Below are 16547 nucleotides of genomic sequence, written 5' to 3' on the forward strand. Positions count from 1 at the left end.
GATAAAACACATTGACTTTCCAATCGAAGAAGTTTTGAGATGCTCACCAATTCCCTTTCACAATGGTAAGAATCTCTCGAGAGACTACACGTAGGAATTCTCTGTCGCAGTTAAAAAAAGAATTATTTAAAAATATTTCACCGTATGCCTGCAAGATGCGAATCTCATCCAAGTGGGAATTTAATATAGCCGGATTCTAATCTCATTCGAGTGGGAATTTAATACAGGGTTGAACTTATTAGGAAACAAGAACGGCTGCAAAGCAGCGAGTCCCTGCGAATGCAAAAAATAGCAAAAACTCTTGCAGAAACGAAAGCAAAAAATAGCAAAAACTCTTGCAGAAACGAAGGGAACGGTTCAGCTTCATTTGCCATCTCCAGCAACTTCTTGAGCAATGATACCAACGGACATCTCCAGCAGCAACTTCTTGAGCAATGATACCCGCTGCTGCTACCAAAGAATCAGTGAGAGTGGATTTTCCTGCGACACAAAAAAGCACCAAGCTCATAGTCAGACATTTTGAAAAATAAAATGATACCAAAGAATCAGTGAGTCTGCAGATACAGTGAATTTTCAGGTGCTCAATACAGATCCTATTAACGTTATATATTGAATCTTCATTAGGTCTGCAAGAATGTTTAGCTAGTTGTTTCTATACATTATACGACTTTTAGAAAGGATCCAGTGTCTATGCTTTATTTACTATTTTAAAATTTGTATTATTAATGTATACAGGAAAACCCCGGGACTAGTTTTACAGCGTAGTTTATGTTCTAGGCGAGTCTGGATTGAGAGCAATTCATGCAAAAAAAGATGGTAGTCCTGTCTGTTATATTACAGGCATCACCGATTTTGGGGACTGTACAGTCTGTTGTTGTGATTACCAAGCTACACTTAAAACAAATACACAGACAAATACATGGACAGAAAACCAGCAAAAGTGAGACAAGGCTCACACACAACTTCATTAACCTATTTGCTCAGTTACATCACACTTATATAGGAAATATCTGCAACCAATTCCTAACCACACAAACTAATTCTGATCAACTGCTCATAACTAATTCTGTTCAACTGCTTCATAACTAAATCTATTTCTACATTATTTTCACATCCTCCCTTAATGGAGAAATGGATTCTCTACAATACCTAACTGACTTCTAAAAACTTCAAATTTGATTTTACCAAGGGGCTTAGTAAATATATCAGCCACATTATCCTTGGTATTACAAAATATCAACCCAATTTCTTTGGACTCAATTTTCTCACGTACAAAGTGGTACTGTAACTCAACGTGTTTTGTTCTAGCATGGTAAACTGGATTATGTGCTAATTTGATAGCACTCTGATTATCACAATTGATACATGTTGCACCACTTTGCGCTTCTTCAAGATCTGCAAGAACTCTTCGCAACCAAATGGCTTCACAGGTGGCATTGGTCAAAGCTTTGTACTCAGATTCTATTGAAGATAAAGAAACAGTTGGCTGTTTCTTACTACTCCAAGATACGACCCCTGATCCAATATGAAATGCATAGCCAGAGGTAGATCGTCTGTCATCTGGATTTCCTGCCCAATCTGAATCAGAAAAACCTGTCAGTACAACATCAGATACATCAGTATACATAATACCAAGATTCACTGTTCCCTTTAGGTATCGGAGAACTTTCTTTGCAGCATTCCAGTGATTTCCTGAAGGCTTAGCCATGAACTGACTAAGGATACTGACTGAGTATGCAATGTCTGGTCTGGTAGTGGTGAGATAGTTCAAACTTCCCACTAACTGACGATATAATGTTCCATCTGCCTCTTTCAAACCATCTTCTTTGTACAACTTTGCATTCTGTTCTAAGGGAGTTGACATAGCTTTACAATCTGTCATATTGAACTTTTTAAGAATCTCCTTTGTATATTTGCTTTGAGTAATCAATGTTTTACCAGTTTCTCTCCATACCTCAATGCCTAAACAGTAATGCATTTCACCCAAATCTTTCATTTCAAAAACCTGTGACAACTGAACTTTAATTTCTTCAATTAACTTGTGAGCACTGCCTGTTATAATGAGATCATCCACATATAAAGATATTAAAGCAACATGTCCTTTTTCATCTTTCTTAACATACAAGTTAGGATCATTTTTGCTTTTCACAAACCCATTCTGAAGAAAGAAGGTATCAATCTTTACATACCATGATCTTGGTGCCTGTTTCAAACCATACAAGGCCTTTCTTAACCTGCAAACCAGATGCTCCTGTCCCTGTTTGACAAACCCTTCAGGTTGAACCAAATAAACTTCTTCCTGTAAATCACCATTTAGAAAAGCAGATTTGACATCCATTTGATGTATATTCCAATTATGTTTTGTGGCTAAGGCAATCAGTAATCTAATTGTATTCAACTTAGCTACTGGTGCAAAAGTGTCTTCATAATCAATGCCCTCCTGTTGAGCATATCCTTTTGCTACTAATCTTGCCTTAAATTTATCAATTGTACCATCTGCTTTAAATTTTGTTTTATACAACCATTTGCTTCCAATTGGAACTTTATTTTCAGGAAGTTCCACTAATTCCCATGTTTGATTTTTCATAATAGAAGCATACTCATCATTCATAGCATTAATCCATGGTTCATGTTGTTTAGCCTGCTCATAATCAATTGGTTCTTCAACATTCATTATATTAGACATTAAGGCATAGTCTTTATACCTTTCAGGAAGCCGAGTCTGTCGGGATGACCTTCTTGGTGTGGGTGTTCCATCCATGATTCGTTGGCTTTGAGGTGTATCACCTCCTTGTGATGACTCACTACTGCTAGATGTGCTCATACTGTTGCGATCATCCTGATCCTGTACCTGTACCTGTTCCTGTTCCTGCTTAATCAAAGTATCAAGCTTGAGATGTGCATCATTAGAAATATGCCATGTATCATTCTTTGTGTTACTTTTATCAGTCTGCTCATGAAACAATACATCACGACTTGCAAATAGTTTATGGGAACTTGGATCAAACAATTTATAGGCTTTCTGATCCGTACAATATCCAATGAAAAAAATAGTTTATGGGAACTTGGATCAAACAATTTATAGGCTTTCTGATCCGTACAATATCCAATGAAAATACACTTGATGGACTTGGCATCAAGTTTTCTTCTGTTAGCTTCAGGAATATGAGCAAAAGCAGTACATCCAAAGACTTTGAAATGACTCACATCAGGTTTATAACCATAAAGAACCTCAAAAGGAGTTTGAAAAACTAATTGCTTAGTGGGACATCGATTCTTTAGATAAACAGCAGTGTTAATGGCTTCTGCCCAGAAACCATTAGAGATGTTCTTACCTTGCAGCATACTACGAGCAGATTCCACCAAGGTTCTATTCCATCGCTCAGCAACACCATTTTGCTGAGGGGTATGTGGCACTGTGAACTGTTGTTGAATTCCATTAGATTTACAATAGGTGTTAAATGCCTTTGATTTATATTCACCCCCTTGATCAGATCTGAGTATTTTAATGCACTTTCCTGTTTGTTTTTCAACCATATTTCGAAATTCTTTAAAATACTCAAATATATCACTTTTCCTTCTAACGAAATAGACCCAGGTATATCTAGATCTATCATCAATAAAAATAACAAAGTATGAAGCACCACCAAGAGACCTAGTTTGCATAGGTCCGCATACATCAGTGTGAATTAATTCAAGAATATCATACTTCCGTTTCTCAGTATGAACAGGAAACTCTTCTCTATGCTGCTTACCAAGTGCACAAGCTTCACATGGTAAATGTTCACACTTCATCTCAGGAAGACCTTCAACCATTGTTTTCCTTTGTAACAACGATAAATCATTGTAATTGAGGTGCCCATACCTGTGATGCCATAATTCTGCTGTCGATGTCTCTTGAGATGTCAATGCAACATGGCGCTTGACTGTCACATCCAATCTGTACAATCCTCCAACCCTGGTACCTGTAGAAACAACCTTGTAGTGGTCCTGAACATCTTTCACTATACACCCCAATTTACCAAATTCTACTTTTAAATGATTATCAGTGATAGCGGAAACATATAGCAAATTCTTTTTAAGAGCAGGTACATACATCACATTATGAATCTGTCTCATTTGTCCATTAGGTAAGTACACATTTACTATGCCATAGCCTTGAACTTTAAGTGACCTATCATCTCCTAAGTAAATGTGTGTACCATCAGATTTCTCAAAATATTTATCAAACCATTCTTTATTACAAGTCATGTGTGCCGATGCACCAGAATCTATAAACCAAGTATTCTCATCATCAGTTTCAGCAGACAATGCAGCATCAGAAAGAAATAACTTAAGATTTTTAAATCCATCATTCACTGAGGTGTCTTTGTTTATGTAGTTTCCATTATGCCTGCTATGTCTTTGATTTGATTCATTATTCTTTCTCCTATAGCAATCTTTTGCCAGATGTCCAGGTTTTCCACAATAATGACATACAATGTTTCTTTTAACATAAGAATCAGGAGGTGCCATACCTTTCTGCTTTGCTTGAAAACGGCCTTTGTTTCTGTCCCATGGTCTCCCTCGGAATGGTTTTTGGCCTCTTGCAGTCAAAGCCAAATCAGAACCATTTGACTCCAGTTCAAAAGTTTTCATGCGCTCTTCTTCTTGAAGAAGAATTCCAGCCAATTCTTCAAATGTAGGAGGTGTCGGTCTAGCTGAGAGAGCTGAAATAAAGACTTTATAGTCTGGAACTAACCCCTTTAAAGCAACAGTTACCAAGTCTGTACTAGAAACCTTTTCACCAATATCACCAAGCTTATCACTGAAATCTTTAATTCGGGAAAGAAAGTTACTAATGCTTTCATTGGCATCCATTTTGATAGATAGCAGCTTTGTTTTTAAAAATAAAATACGGTTTGCATTAGAAGTCTCATACAAACCTTTGAGAGTGTCCCATGTCGCCTTCGAAGTTTCACAGTCCCGAATGTGAGGAATAATATTGTCCTTCACTGACATGCGTAGCATCACCCGTGCTTTCATTTCACGCTTCTCCCAATCTTGAGTATTAGTAGGAGGTTGAGGCTTGGTCTCGTCACCTTTGACAATCGCCCAGAGATTGTATGCCTCCAATACCGTTGTGATCTTAAATTTCCAATTGACATAATTTTCGCCATCAAGTCTTGAAGACTCATTTAAATATGAATCTGCAAGAGGATTAGCCATTTCTCCACCAATGACCAAATTCAAACAAAAAAATCACAAGCTTCTTAAACAATAATACCGCAGGCCTCACTGCCTGAGAAATTTAATAACTAAAACTCTGCGTATACACTTCAATTGACAGGTTCAGCACTTTAATTCTTTTCTGACAGCAGGCTGTTCTTAAACAATTTAGTGCGAGTGGATATGGAAATTCTGATACAATAGTTACAGATGAGGCAGAGTTTCAGCGGCACCAACTACTTGAAAAACTTTATATATATCTACTCGAACAGGAAAGCATTTTCAAAGAGACGTTGTGCGTGGAGTTGAAGGACTCATAGCTACTGGTTCTAAACAGATTGAAATAGGAACAAAGTTATCTGAAGATTGCCGTAAGTATGGGGCGGAGAATACTAGTTATAGTGGTGGGACTTTAGCAAAAGCTGCATCTGCTTATGGCACAGCCCGTGCTAACATTAATAAGGAACGGGACAAACAAAACGTAATTGGAATATTGCTGGTACTGTTACCGGATCTTCCACCAGCCAGGTGTCTCCTCACGCAGGCTCTGTATTCAGAAAACAGCGGCAGCCTAGTGGCTCCTTCACACGCAGCAATTCCAGCCTCCTTTCACACGCAGCAAGTCTGGCCTCACGCAGGTCTCAGGGAGCCGGATCTTCCACGCTCACCGCACCAATCGCTCCCTCAAGGCTCTGATACCAACTTAAAACAAATACACAGACAAATACATGGACAGAAAACCAGCAAAAGTGAGACAAGGCTCACACACAACTTCATTAACCTATTTGCTCAGTTACATCACACTTATATAGGAAATATCTGCAACCAATTCCTAACCACACAAACTAATTCTGATCAACTGCTCATAACTAATTCTGTTCAACTGCTTCATAACTAAATCTATTTCTACATTATTTTCACAGCTACTTAATGCGCCACCGCCACCGCCACCCTCTGTCGCATGATCATAAATCTTGTCACTCCGTTAATTCATTGTTCCACTGCACTGGATATCTGGGAGTCAAGCGCCTTGTATCGGTAGTAATCCTCGGTACTACTAAATTCAGAAGTTTGCTTAGAAGGGATATGGGGCCTCTGTAAGTCAACCGCTACTTCCAATAATAGCAAGGCAACACCCTGCCCAGATACGCATCCAAAGCCCAGCACCTTAGCTTTCTCAAAATCCCACACGCTGACGGTGCCCCGCGTGACTGAAGAAGTGAGACTGGGCCAACACGTCACCGTCGCTGTTTTTAGAGACCATTGAGATAGTTTTGAGGCGTAGAGGATTTGGTTCAATGTTTACGTGAGATTTGGTTTTATAGTGTTATTGATTTGTGATTTAATTTTAAAACGATTAAGTGAGATTTGGTTTTATAGTATTCATGATTTTTTATTCAATTTTAAATAAAATCATTAAAATTTAACCTTCATCATTTTCGTGATTCAATTTTGAATAAAACTAATATTGAACAAAACTATATATACTATTTTATTGGGAAGGGAAGAGTCTACTGCACAATTTGTTGTGATTACCACGCTCCTTCACGTGCCACCACCACGTGTGATCTCTGAGAATTACAGTCGACCACGTCTCTTTTTAATCTGTCATTTTCGATAACGCTGGATCGAACCGGTGACTTCCGATAGTCAAAGCAGGTGGAGGGCATCGCAGATTTAGCTGTGCAACTGAAATTTAAAGCGGGTGGAGGATATGGCAGATTTAGCTATGCAAAAGGAAACTAAGCTCTAATCAGTGGAACGCCTGGAGCGTGGATGACAGGTGGGATAGCACTGAGGTGTAACTTTCACGACGAGGCCACACGTTACACAGGAGACATGTGATCGACATGCATGCAGCAACGTGTTTGTACGGAACGTGGGAAACAAGGCCATGAGAACCAGCATGGCTCTCCAAATCTGCAACACTTGTGCCTGAAACATGGCTCTCCAGACCTGAAACATGGCTCTCCAGACCTGCAAAAGGGCTTTCCCTCCATGGTTGGGTCTATTTTAGCCCTTCGTATAGATACTTCTCTTCTGCGGGATCACCCACAATCTTGAAGCAAGCTCGCAACCCGTCAATGTTGGCAGAAGAACTGGAAAATGCCCTCGATGAACGGAGACTGGAAGATGCCATGAAGGGCTACGAGCATTTCAAGCAACTGGAAGGTTTTCCAAGGAAGTCTCTTGTTAGTAGGTTGATAAATGTATTAGCAGGCTCTGGAGATTCAAATTGGCTCGAGAAGGCCTATGCTGTGGTGCTTTCAATTGTGAACGAGAGGAAGCAAAGACAACTACTTGATCAAGAGGCTCTGACCCAATTGTGCTTGAGTCTTGCATCAACAAAAATGCCCGTCCCTGCTTCTACAGTACTGAGAACAATGGTGGACATGGAGGAATACCCATCTGTCAATTTCTGGACTACAGTGGTGACCCATATGGTTAAAACATATAATGGGGCCTGTTTAGCTTCAGAGATAGTGATTGAGATGTGTTATTTCTTCAAAGATGGAAGGGTGGATCCGAGGAAGAGGAGCAATCAGCCATTGCTTTCAATGGAGCCCTAGAAAGGCAGAGGAACTCTTAAATGTAATTCGATATGGATTGGCGGTACATCTTGGCGGTACAGAAGCGGGAATTTTAGTTTTAGAGTTTCCAGTCCTAGTAACAACACATCTTTAAATCATTTTGGCAATGAGATTGCTCCGACTGTAAGACAAAGACGACAGCGCATGGCAAATGAGGCTTTACAAAGGGAATCTAACTTGAGGAAATCTCGGACCTCATTGTCTCCTCAAACTGCTGCTAGAACAACACAGTCTTCTTCTCCATTGAGCACTGTAAAAAGTCCAAGTTCTTCAAGCGCAAGCAAACAAAGAGTTACAAAACCTGAAATGGAAAAGAAGGCTAGGAATTCAGGAAGCCCAATGAAGGAAAGGGATAATGGCAGAAGTTCTCCAGGGACACAGTCTCCAAAGCGTGCAAGACAAGTTGCTAGCAGAAAGATTGCATCGGACAAAGAACACAGGTCTCCTTGCAACCTGATGAAAGTGAACTGAATCCAAGCTTGGATAATCCGCTGGTAGAGGAGACCTCCCAGCGTTCAGACAGTAACAGAAGTATAATATCTAATTTAGATTTGGAGCTAATTTTTTTCCCTTATAGTATACAATGAATTAGGCATTTTCAACCTTCGAGAAAGAGATTCTTGTTAAGTATTCAGAAATAATTTTCTAACAATTTTTCCTTGATTTGTATACACATGCACATGCAGAAACTATCTTCTGCAAAAATCAGACAAGATGATAACTGTGACGCAGAAAGTGATTATCTCAGAGGAAAAGATTTAGATCGCTGCGAAAAATCATTGGTACCTCCAGAGATTCCTGAGCAGCCAAGCCCAGTGTCCGTTCTTGATCCATCGCTCTATAAGGAAGATTGTTCTCCACCTCCAATTGTGAAGCGTTCCATCACTTTCACAGGTAACATAATGAAGCTTTTAATCATTCTGTTAATCATGTTATCTTCAAATAAGCAACATCTGATAAAAGTGCATTATGTTTTAGAATTCCCAGTTTATATGGCTCGAAAAAATTCAGCTTTCATGCTTCAATAAGTAAGAAATAGATTTTGAATACCAAGATGATAACTGTGACACAGAAAGTGATTATCTCAGAGGAAAAGATTTAGATCGCTGCGAAAAATCATTGGTACCTCCAGAGATTCCTGAGCAGCCAAGCCCAGTGTCCGTTCTTGATCCATCGCTTGCTTCGCCTCTTCTTTTGGATTGCGCTGCTATTGCGCAGATGCCGCTGCTGCCAGAGAATCTGGTATTCTGCAATCTCTGCAATAAGTTTCTGCAATCTGGTATTATGCAGGGAATGCTCCTTCAAATAGGAATGAGGCGGTGAAGGCCACCGAACACACGAAATCTGCATGGCATGCAAGCGGCAGTGGGATGGGTGTGTAGGTGGCAATCAGGTTTAAACAAGCCTAATTAAAATCCCAAACATCGCAAAGTAATGCTAGCATTAATCGCCCAATGCCTGCAAACCGTTGACGGTCACGCATAAGGAACTAGGCCTAAATAGCAATTTAGGCTATGGTCGGGCCTCTTCCGCCTCGGGAAGAGGCCAAATAAGATGGCGAAGGATGGCGAAAGATAGCGAAGGAGTGAGTGCAAATGAAACTTAGGCATATCCCGCTCTAACCGCCGTATAACAGAGAAGGAAAGGGGTGAAGTAATGCTAAGTAGGGGTCATATCGATTACTATAGTCCCTGCCGGATGCCAGATGGCAGGGACTAATAAGTTTAAAAAAACATATTTTTATACATTAGAAAATTTATATTATAATTTAGTTATCAAATTAGTATTTAGGATAGTGATCAGTACCTGAAGAAAATTATCACAAATTGTTATATGTTAATTTAGGTTGAGTTATTATTTTTTTCAAGGAAAGTCACTTTATTTAGAATTACTCACTGATATTTTGTAAAAAACAGATTTTTAATATTGTTAAAGACACAAACAGATTTTTAATATTGTTAAATGTCTTTAGTCTTTAACAATTAATTTATTTCCTTACATTCCAAATATATAAACTCTTAAACCAGCAAAAGCAATAATAAAACGTACTCTAAATCCATAAACATTATATTTTAATTTTAAAAATATAATATTTTAATTTTTTTGAAAATTAAATTTATTAAATTTAAATATATTTAAAATAATAAAAAATATTAATTTATTAAAAATAAACCAATCTTACTCTATAGTAGCATTAAATTTCTATTTAAAAAAATTTAAAATTTATTTTAAAAAGATTACTTGCTCAACAAAACACCTCATGCTTTACAAGATTTAAATGTTATTTTTCACTTTTATTATTTACCTTATGCCATCAAGATGCCAAAATTTACCTAAAGTTAAATGTTATTTTATGTCTATCTTTTTAGCATATTCCAACCAAATTATGCAATTGCAACTATAGTAAGGAATGTTCACATCCGTTCCCACTTGGATGAGGTTAACTTATCGGAGGCATACACATAGAGTGCAAATAAGGCGAAGAGTTTTTAGAGATGAAGCGAAAATAAGGTGAAAAGTTTTTAGAAATAAAGCTTAATAAAGTGATTAGTTTTTGTTTTTTTTATACTTCGTAAAAGAAAATGATTTTCAATTAGTTTATTAAAGTTTGGAAAACAAATAAATATTAAATTTTTTAAAATGTAATTTGTTCTTATTGGTTGATAATTTTTTTAATATGATTTTAAATTAAATTATAAGGTATAAAAATTATATTAAAAATTAAAAATTAAAAATAATTTTATTCACTAAGTGTTATAATTTTGTACAATATAATGTTATAAAGATAGTTTTCACTTTATTTTATGCACAAGATATTGAAAAGATCAGAAATTTCAAGTAAAAAAACAATTTAATTATATTTTTGGTTGTTGGTTTGTTTTTTTTTTTTTTTCAATTTATGGTTTTCTCATTTTAAATTTTCTAATTTTAAAATAATTCCTAATTAAATTTATTTTCACATTTTAAATTTTTAAATTCTAAAATAATCTTAATTACATTTATTTTCACAATATATTTACTAGGAATTTCAAAATATGTTAAAAATCTTATATTGTAAAATGTTAATAACTATAAACTTTCTATATTTCTATAATTTTAATAAAATTCGTTCATTGCTATATTGATTCGGAGTTGATAAAATTTTAAAAAATATTTTGAATACTAATATGTTAAGTATATATATATTTAGGTATACATACAACTGTATTTTTATGGGAGGGAAACTAATATAGATAACTTCTTATATCAATAACTTGTTAGTTACTTTTTACTTTTTACATAAGAGACATGAATGAAAGCACAACTATAGTGATTCTTCTTTTATAAATTTATTTTTTTAAATAAATAAAAAATGTATGGCTTCATATCATTTTTCCATCCAAATGTTCCATTTGTAATAAATTTTAAAATAATACTTGAATCCCACTCTTTCTTTTAACCATTTACCATTGCAGTTGTCTATAACGCAACTTTTTGAAACCTTTTCCGGCGGGTTTTTCCGGTCGAAATCGGGCAGGAATTTATTGGAATCGCAAGTTTGATAGCTAGTTTCTGCAGAATTTTTCAGTGTGCTGAATCCAAATATGCAGTTAAAAAACCATTTTAACTGCAACAAATCAAGATTTAACCTCAATTTCTTTCACCGGATTCCGTCACCGGAATCTCCAAAAAATCGCATTATAGACAACTCCGCAGTTGTCTATAACGCGACTTTTTGAAAGTTTTTCCGGTCGAAATCCGGCAAGAATTTATTGGAATCGCAAGTTTGAAAGCTAGTTTCTGCACAATGAAAGCGTCCCAGGGGTTTTTCAGGGTGCTGAATCCAAATATGCAGTTAAAAAACCATTTTAACTACAACAAATCAAGATTTAACTTCAATTTCTTCCACCGGATTCCGTCACTGAAATCTCCAAAAAGTCGCATTATAGACAACTCCGACAACTCCTTAAAAAATCGGATTCGTTTGAAGTTTATCACCATGAACGCACGAAGGTGTAGTCCAGAATGCCTTTGACGCTACCTAACCGTCCTTGCCCTAAACATTAGCCGTACACGTGTCAACTTGATATATTATCTAAATTTATGTTGAGCGTTAATCTGGATTTGAAATCCGTCCCAGACTTATATATAGCGACCGACGATGAAATGAGAGTAGCTAGTTCAACCTTCTGCGATGTGTTGATCGTGATCTTCTCTTTCCGAAGTGTCGATCTTGCTGCGCTCTCTGGAGATGGCGATGTAACATGTATTTATGAGGTCAATACAGTACTCATATATTCTGTGGATTTCTGTCCAAATGCTGTCATGATATTTTAAAGCATGTGGACGAGTATATGACGTTTTGGGGTTGGTGGTAAACATGGTTTGATGCTAATGAAAAGAGATTCCAGGTAACACTCCGGGGTAAAAAAATTGACTAGTATTTGTATCTAGCAGAAAGTCCATGCCCCATTCTAACCTTGATAAATCCTGGGTAAGGGTTTTTTTTTAACCAGGTAATGCAATATTATCGTCTCATAAAACCCAGACAGTTGCAGAAATAATATACCCTTTCTTTTATAGGAAAATTTCATCGGATTTTTGAAATTTTTTTAGCGGTTATATTTCTGGTCTAGTTCTGGATAAAAAAATTGTCTCGAGGTTGTGTTTTGGGATGGGGACGGAGATAACGGTGCTTCCAAGACCTCCATACGATTGGAGTGATGGAGAGATCAAAACTATGTATGCTGATGGTCAGTGTGCTATGAAGTTCATATCTGAAGACACTCCTGTATTAGATGAAAGATACAGGCATTGCTTGCAACGAGGAAGAGAATCTATAATAGAAAAAATAATAGAGCTGATCATAAATAAAACTTATTTTAAGCCACAATGCTCAGGGGCGTATACGCTAAATTCGAAAGATGCTCCTCACTTCGTAGCAAAGTTTCTCCAGCAGATAGAGACTGTCTTCACAGGGGACAAAGAAATTAAGATCAGAAGGAAAACATTAGCTCCTACTGTAGGAGTGGCAAACTCTGCGGCAGCAGACGTATCACTTCCAACGCCTACAGACTATTGGAGCAAACACCTGATCAAAGGTTTATATGCCGAATGCCAGCATGCTATGAAGATAGTAGAGAACAATCCTGCTATAATATCTGGAGAATATAAGCAGTGCTTGCAGAGAGGAAGTGATATTATAATAAAACATATGATGGACTTCATTATGAATCCAGAATACTTTCAGTTAGATTCTGCGTCATCTCAGTATCTGTTCTACTGGAAACGTTGTCCTGAAGCCTTGGGGACGTTCCTCCAACATATAGGGAGTGTCTTTACAAGAGACAAAGAACTACAAATCAGAGTGAAAAGAATCGTTAAAATGAGAAACAAAACAATGATGATTCCACCCAAAGCAAGCCTTGTCGCTTTGGTAGAAGCACCAGAACCTAGACAAAAATGTGGAATATTGAGAAGATACGGAGAAATGAAGTCTTTCTCTGCCGATGACAAGTTACAGTTAGAAGTTCTTCAAGGGAAAAGAATCTTGAATGAAAAGTGGGCCGAAGAAGGAGAAACTTATGAACTTAGTGGAGAAGCAAAAGCAATGCTTTGCATGCACCTGTGGTCACTGATGAAGTATGTTGGTTTCTTAAAATCTGAAAAGATCTGGGAAGGTATAAGTAAAGGATGGCCAGAATGTGTATCATGGGGGCAGGGATCCCAAGGAACATTTTGGAAAATTATTCATTCAGATGAAGTACCATTAAGAATCCAAGCTGGAAAGCATCCTAGATGCGTATGAGGATATGGAAAGGTATTTCAAGGAAGATAGCAAGCATTCCTTAATGCCCTTATAAAGATGCTTAGAAGACCATCAGTATTAGTTAGTGTGATGTGTAAGGTCGGGGTTAGACACTGCCTGAGTCCGAGGTAAGACCACCCACTTTTCTAATAATTGTAGTGCGGAGTGTTAGTCTCTCCAAAATTTCAAGGTCGGTGTTATGGTTATGTCTAGCTTTAAACGTGTTTTGTGGTGTGTGGAGTCCGAATCAGAAATCCGTCCATTATTCAACTGGAGCGTTTGTGTTTGGCTGATTTTTTGGATCGATCTTCGCCCTTGTCAGAGTGGATCTCGTCGTCTTATCCGATGGTATTTGGCATGAGTCCATCAACTATAATGTGATGTTTTATGTGTACTACTCTCCTCTGATTGTAATTGATCGGTCCGATATATAATGTTTTTGAGTTATTTTTAATGTGAATTTTGGATTTTATAGTATTGAAATTTGGAGAAAAATTTGAGGTGAAATTTTGATTTGTGTGATTTGAACTGGTTTTTTGATTGTATATATGGATTCAGCATCCTTGAAATTTTTTAGGGCACTTCGAGTGTGCAAGGGTTACTCATCAAAGCTTGTGATTTCAATAAACTCCAGCCTGATTTTAGAGAAATTAAACCGAAAAACTCACCTGAAAAGTTTCCAAAACACCTCTGTGTATATATATATAAACTCATGCCTGATTTAAGAGAAATTAGACCCAAAAACCCGCCTCAAAAGTTTCCAAAATACCTATATATATAAAATGATACATTTGATATAATAGATTAGTACATTGAATTATAATTAGTATAAATTCATTTAATTTCAAAAGTTAAAAGGTTGAGATGATCAAATTTCTTAAGATATATTTTTTTTTTTGAGCCCAAAATTTGAGATAAATATTGGATCTCCAGAGATTTGATTCCTCTCAATTATGGATAGATCTAGAATTAGATAAATCTATACTGGTTTTGAGTAACATTAATCAAATGTTTTAGTTATAAGAAATTTTTCATTTTTACTAGTTTTATATGATATATATACTTAGCTCACATTCATATATTTTTTATGTTTTACATTAGTTACATTAAAATGTTAATACATGTTCATCATACTTTGAACTACAAAACATATATCCATAGGATATAATCTCTCTATATATTGAGTGAGATTGAATATTTTTGTCATTAGTTTTTTTTCATGTATGGATACAATTAATTATTTTTATTTTTATTATTATTTTTCTAACTATTATATATCAAATTCAAACTAAACATGGAAAGAATTACAAATCTCCTTTCTATCTTGAATTAGAAAGCAATTTATTAATGGAATAAGAATGTTCTCACTCTTTCTTTATATATAGATGTATGTTTGATATTAAAATGTTTTACTCAACATGCATATTATATATCAATTTTATCTTAAGAATGAAATAAATTACACGAAAGTGAAAATATAAGAATTTTTTTAATTTAAATTATGCATATTATCAACTTCAGTTTTCTTTAATATGGACATTGACATATTTTACTTATGAGTGACAGTAAAATTTTTTTTTGTTTTAAATATTATATGTAAACTGAACATAAAATGAATTACACATCATGTTCTGTCAACTCCATATATTAGTGAAGAAATTACATATCTTCCTCATACTAAAATTTAATTTTTTTTTTTTAGTTTCAATTATTTTATCTCTATATAAAGTTGATGTAAAATTAGGGTGGGAATTGAAGTATTTGATTAATGGTTCACTTTTTTTAAATAAAAGTCTTTCCGTAGAAATCACATGAGAGAATAATTTTTTGGCCAACGCCTTTTGAAACAACAAGTGTGGTTCTTTTAAATTTTTAATGTAAATATTATTCTATTATTTTTGTAGGGGAGAGAATCATTACAACCAATTATGAGGGTGATGTGTAATACCTTTTGTGCTCAACCTAGACTTGACACAACAATTTAGATTAGAAATATAAATAAGTGTAACTAAATTCTTTTGTGAAAGTTAACGACAAATAAATTTTCAAAATTTTAAACATTTTCAATGAATTATTTCATAGCAAATAAAATAAAACAAATATATAGGAATTTATTTTTAATTATTAAATCCTATTATATTTTTTTCAAACTTTTCTTTACATTATTTTTTTCCTTTTACAAAATTTAATTAATTAACCAATTTTAAATTACTTAACACAATTTTAAAATTTATATATATTTAAATTTAATAATAAAACATTTAAGTCTCTTCCCATTATTTTTTCTACATTTTTAAAAAGCAATTTTAAACATAATAATAGATATTCCTCGCATCATTATTGTTGTAAGTTGCAGGTTCCATCTATATATATATATATATATATAAAATAGCCATAATTTTTCCAATTTCATATTATTAATTTATTTAGTGAGATTATTTAGTGAGATAATATAGATAATGTTTGTTATAAATTACATTATTTTTTTTAGTTTAAAACCATGTTTTTATGATTAAGTAAAATTTGTATTAAGTTGAGCTTGAAAAATATATAATTTAGTCATTTTTATTGATGTGTTTTTAAGGAAATCAAATCAATAAAATAACAATAAAGCCTTAGACCATGCTTAAAAACAAACTTGTAAAAAAATTCAATCTTAGCATATCTACTTTTTTACTACTAAACAAATGTTTAACAAATTATTTAATAAGTGTTTATAGCTAGGTTTGAAATGTTGTTAGTAAAAGATATTAAAAAAAAAAAAGAAACCATATATTTAGATGGTAGGCCTCTTCATTAGACGTTAAAAAGTTTAGATGTGCAACTTTCTTTCTCATGATGGAGAGTTTCTCAAGAAGATTCTTTGTTTGTCTTTGCATTTTATCAATGCAAGTGCACTATTAGGACTTTTTCTATGATAGTTTTCAATTTCTATTAGATGTTTATTATTTGCATATATG

The 16547-nt window shown here is 35.0% G+C and overlaps 1 protein-coding gene across 3 annotated transcripts; it reads right to left on the reverse strand.

The window, feature by feature from the left end:
- Window positions 1–275: 275 nt before the first annotated feature.
- On the reverse strand, window positions 276–9186 carry LOC149202470 (uncharacterized). Of its 3 annotated transcripts, none has more exons than XR_016253526.1 (3): window positions 8926–9186; window positions 8586–8752; window positions 276–480 (listed from the first exon to the last, which is right to left on the reverse strand). XR_016253526.1 is itself a non-coding variant. In XM_089399994.1 (3 exons), the coding sequence occupies exons 1-3, from the start codon at window positions 9147–9149 to the stop codon at window positions 462–464; spliced, it is 342 nt and encodes a 113-aa protein (XP_089256120.1). In that variant the 5' UTR covers window positions 9150–9186; the 3' UTR covers window positions 276–461. The 3 variants fall into 3 exon arrangements, 2 of the variants coding, with proteins under 2 accessions (XP_089256120.1, XP_089256121.1); XM_089399994.1 differs by having other exon boundaries at window positions 8586–8684; XM_089399995.1 differs by lacking the exon at window positions 276–480 and having other exon boundaries at window positions 8430–8752.
- Between the last annotated feature and the right edge of the window lie 7361 nt (window positions 9187–16547).

The sequence above is a fragment of the Pinus tabuliformis genome, chromosome 2_1 (assembly GCF_031772625.1).
Source record: "Pinus tabuliformis cultivar Carrire ecotype Pingquan chromosome 2_1, CPIR1, whole genome shotgun sequence".
NCBI classification, from domain to species: domain Eukaryota; kingdom Viridiplantae; phylum Streptophyta; class Pinopsida; order Pinales; family Pinaceae; genus Pinus; species Pinus tabuliformis.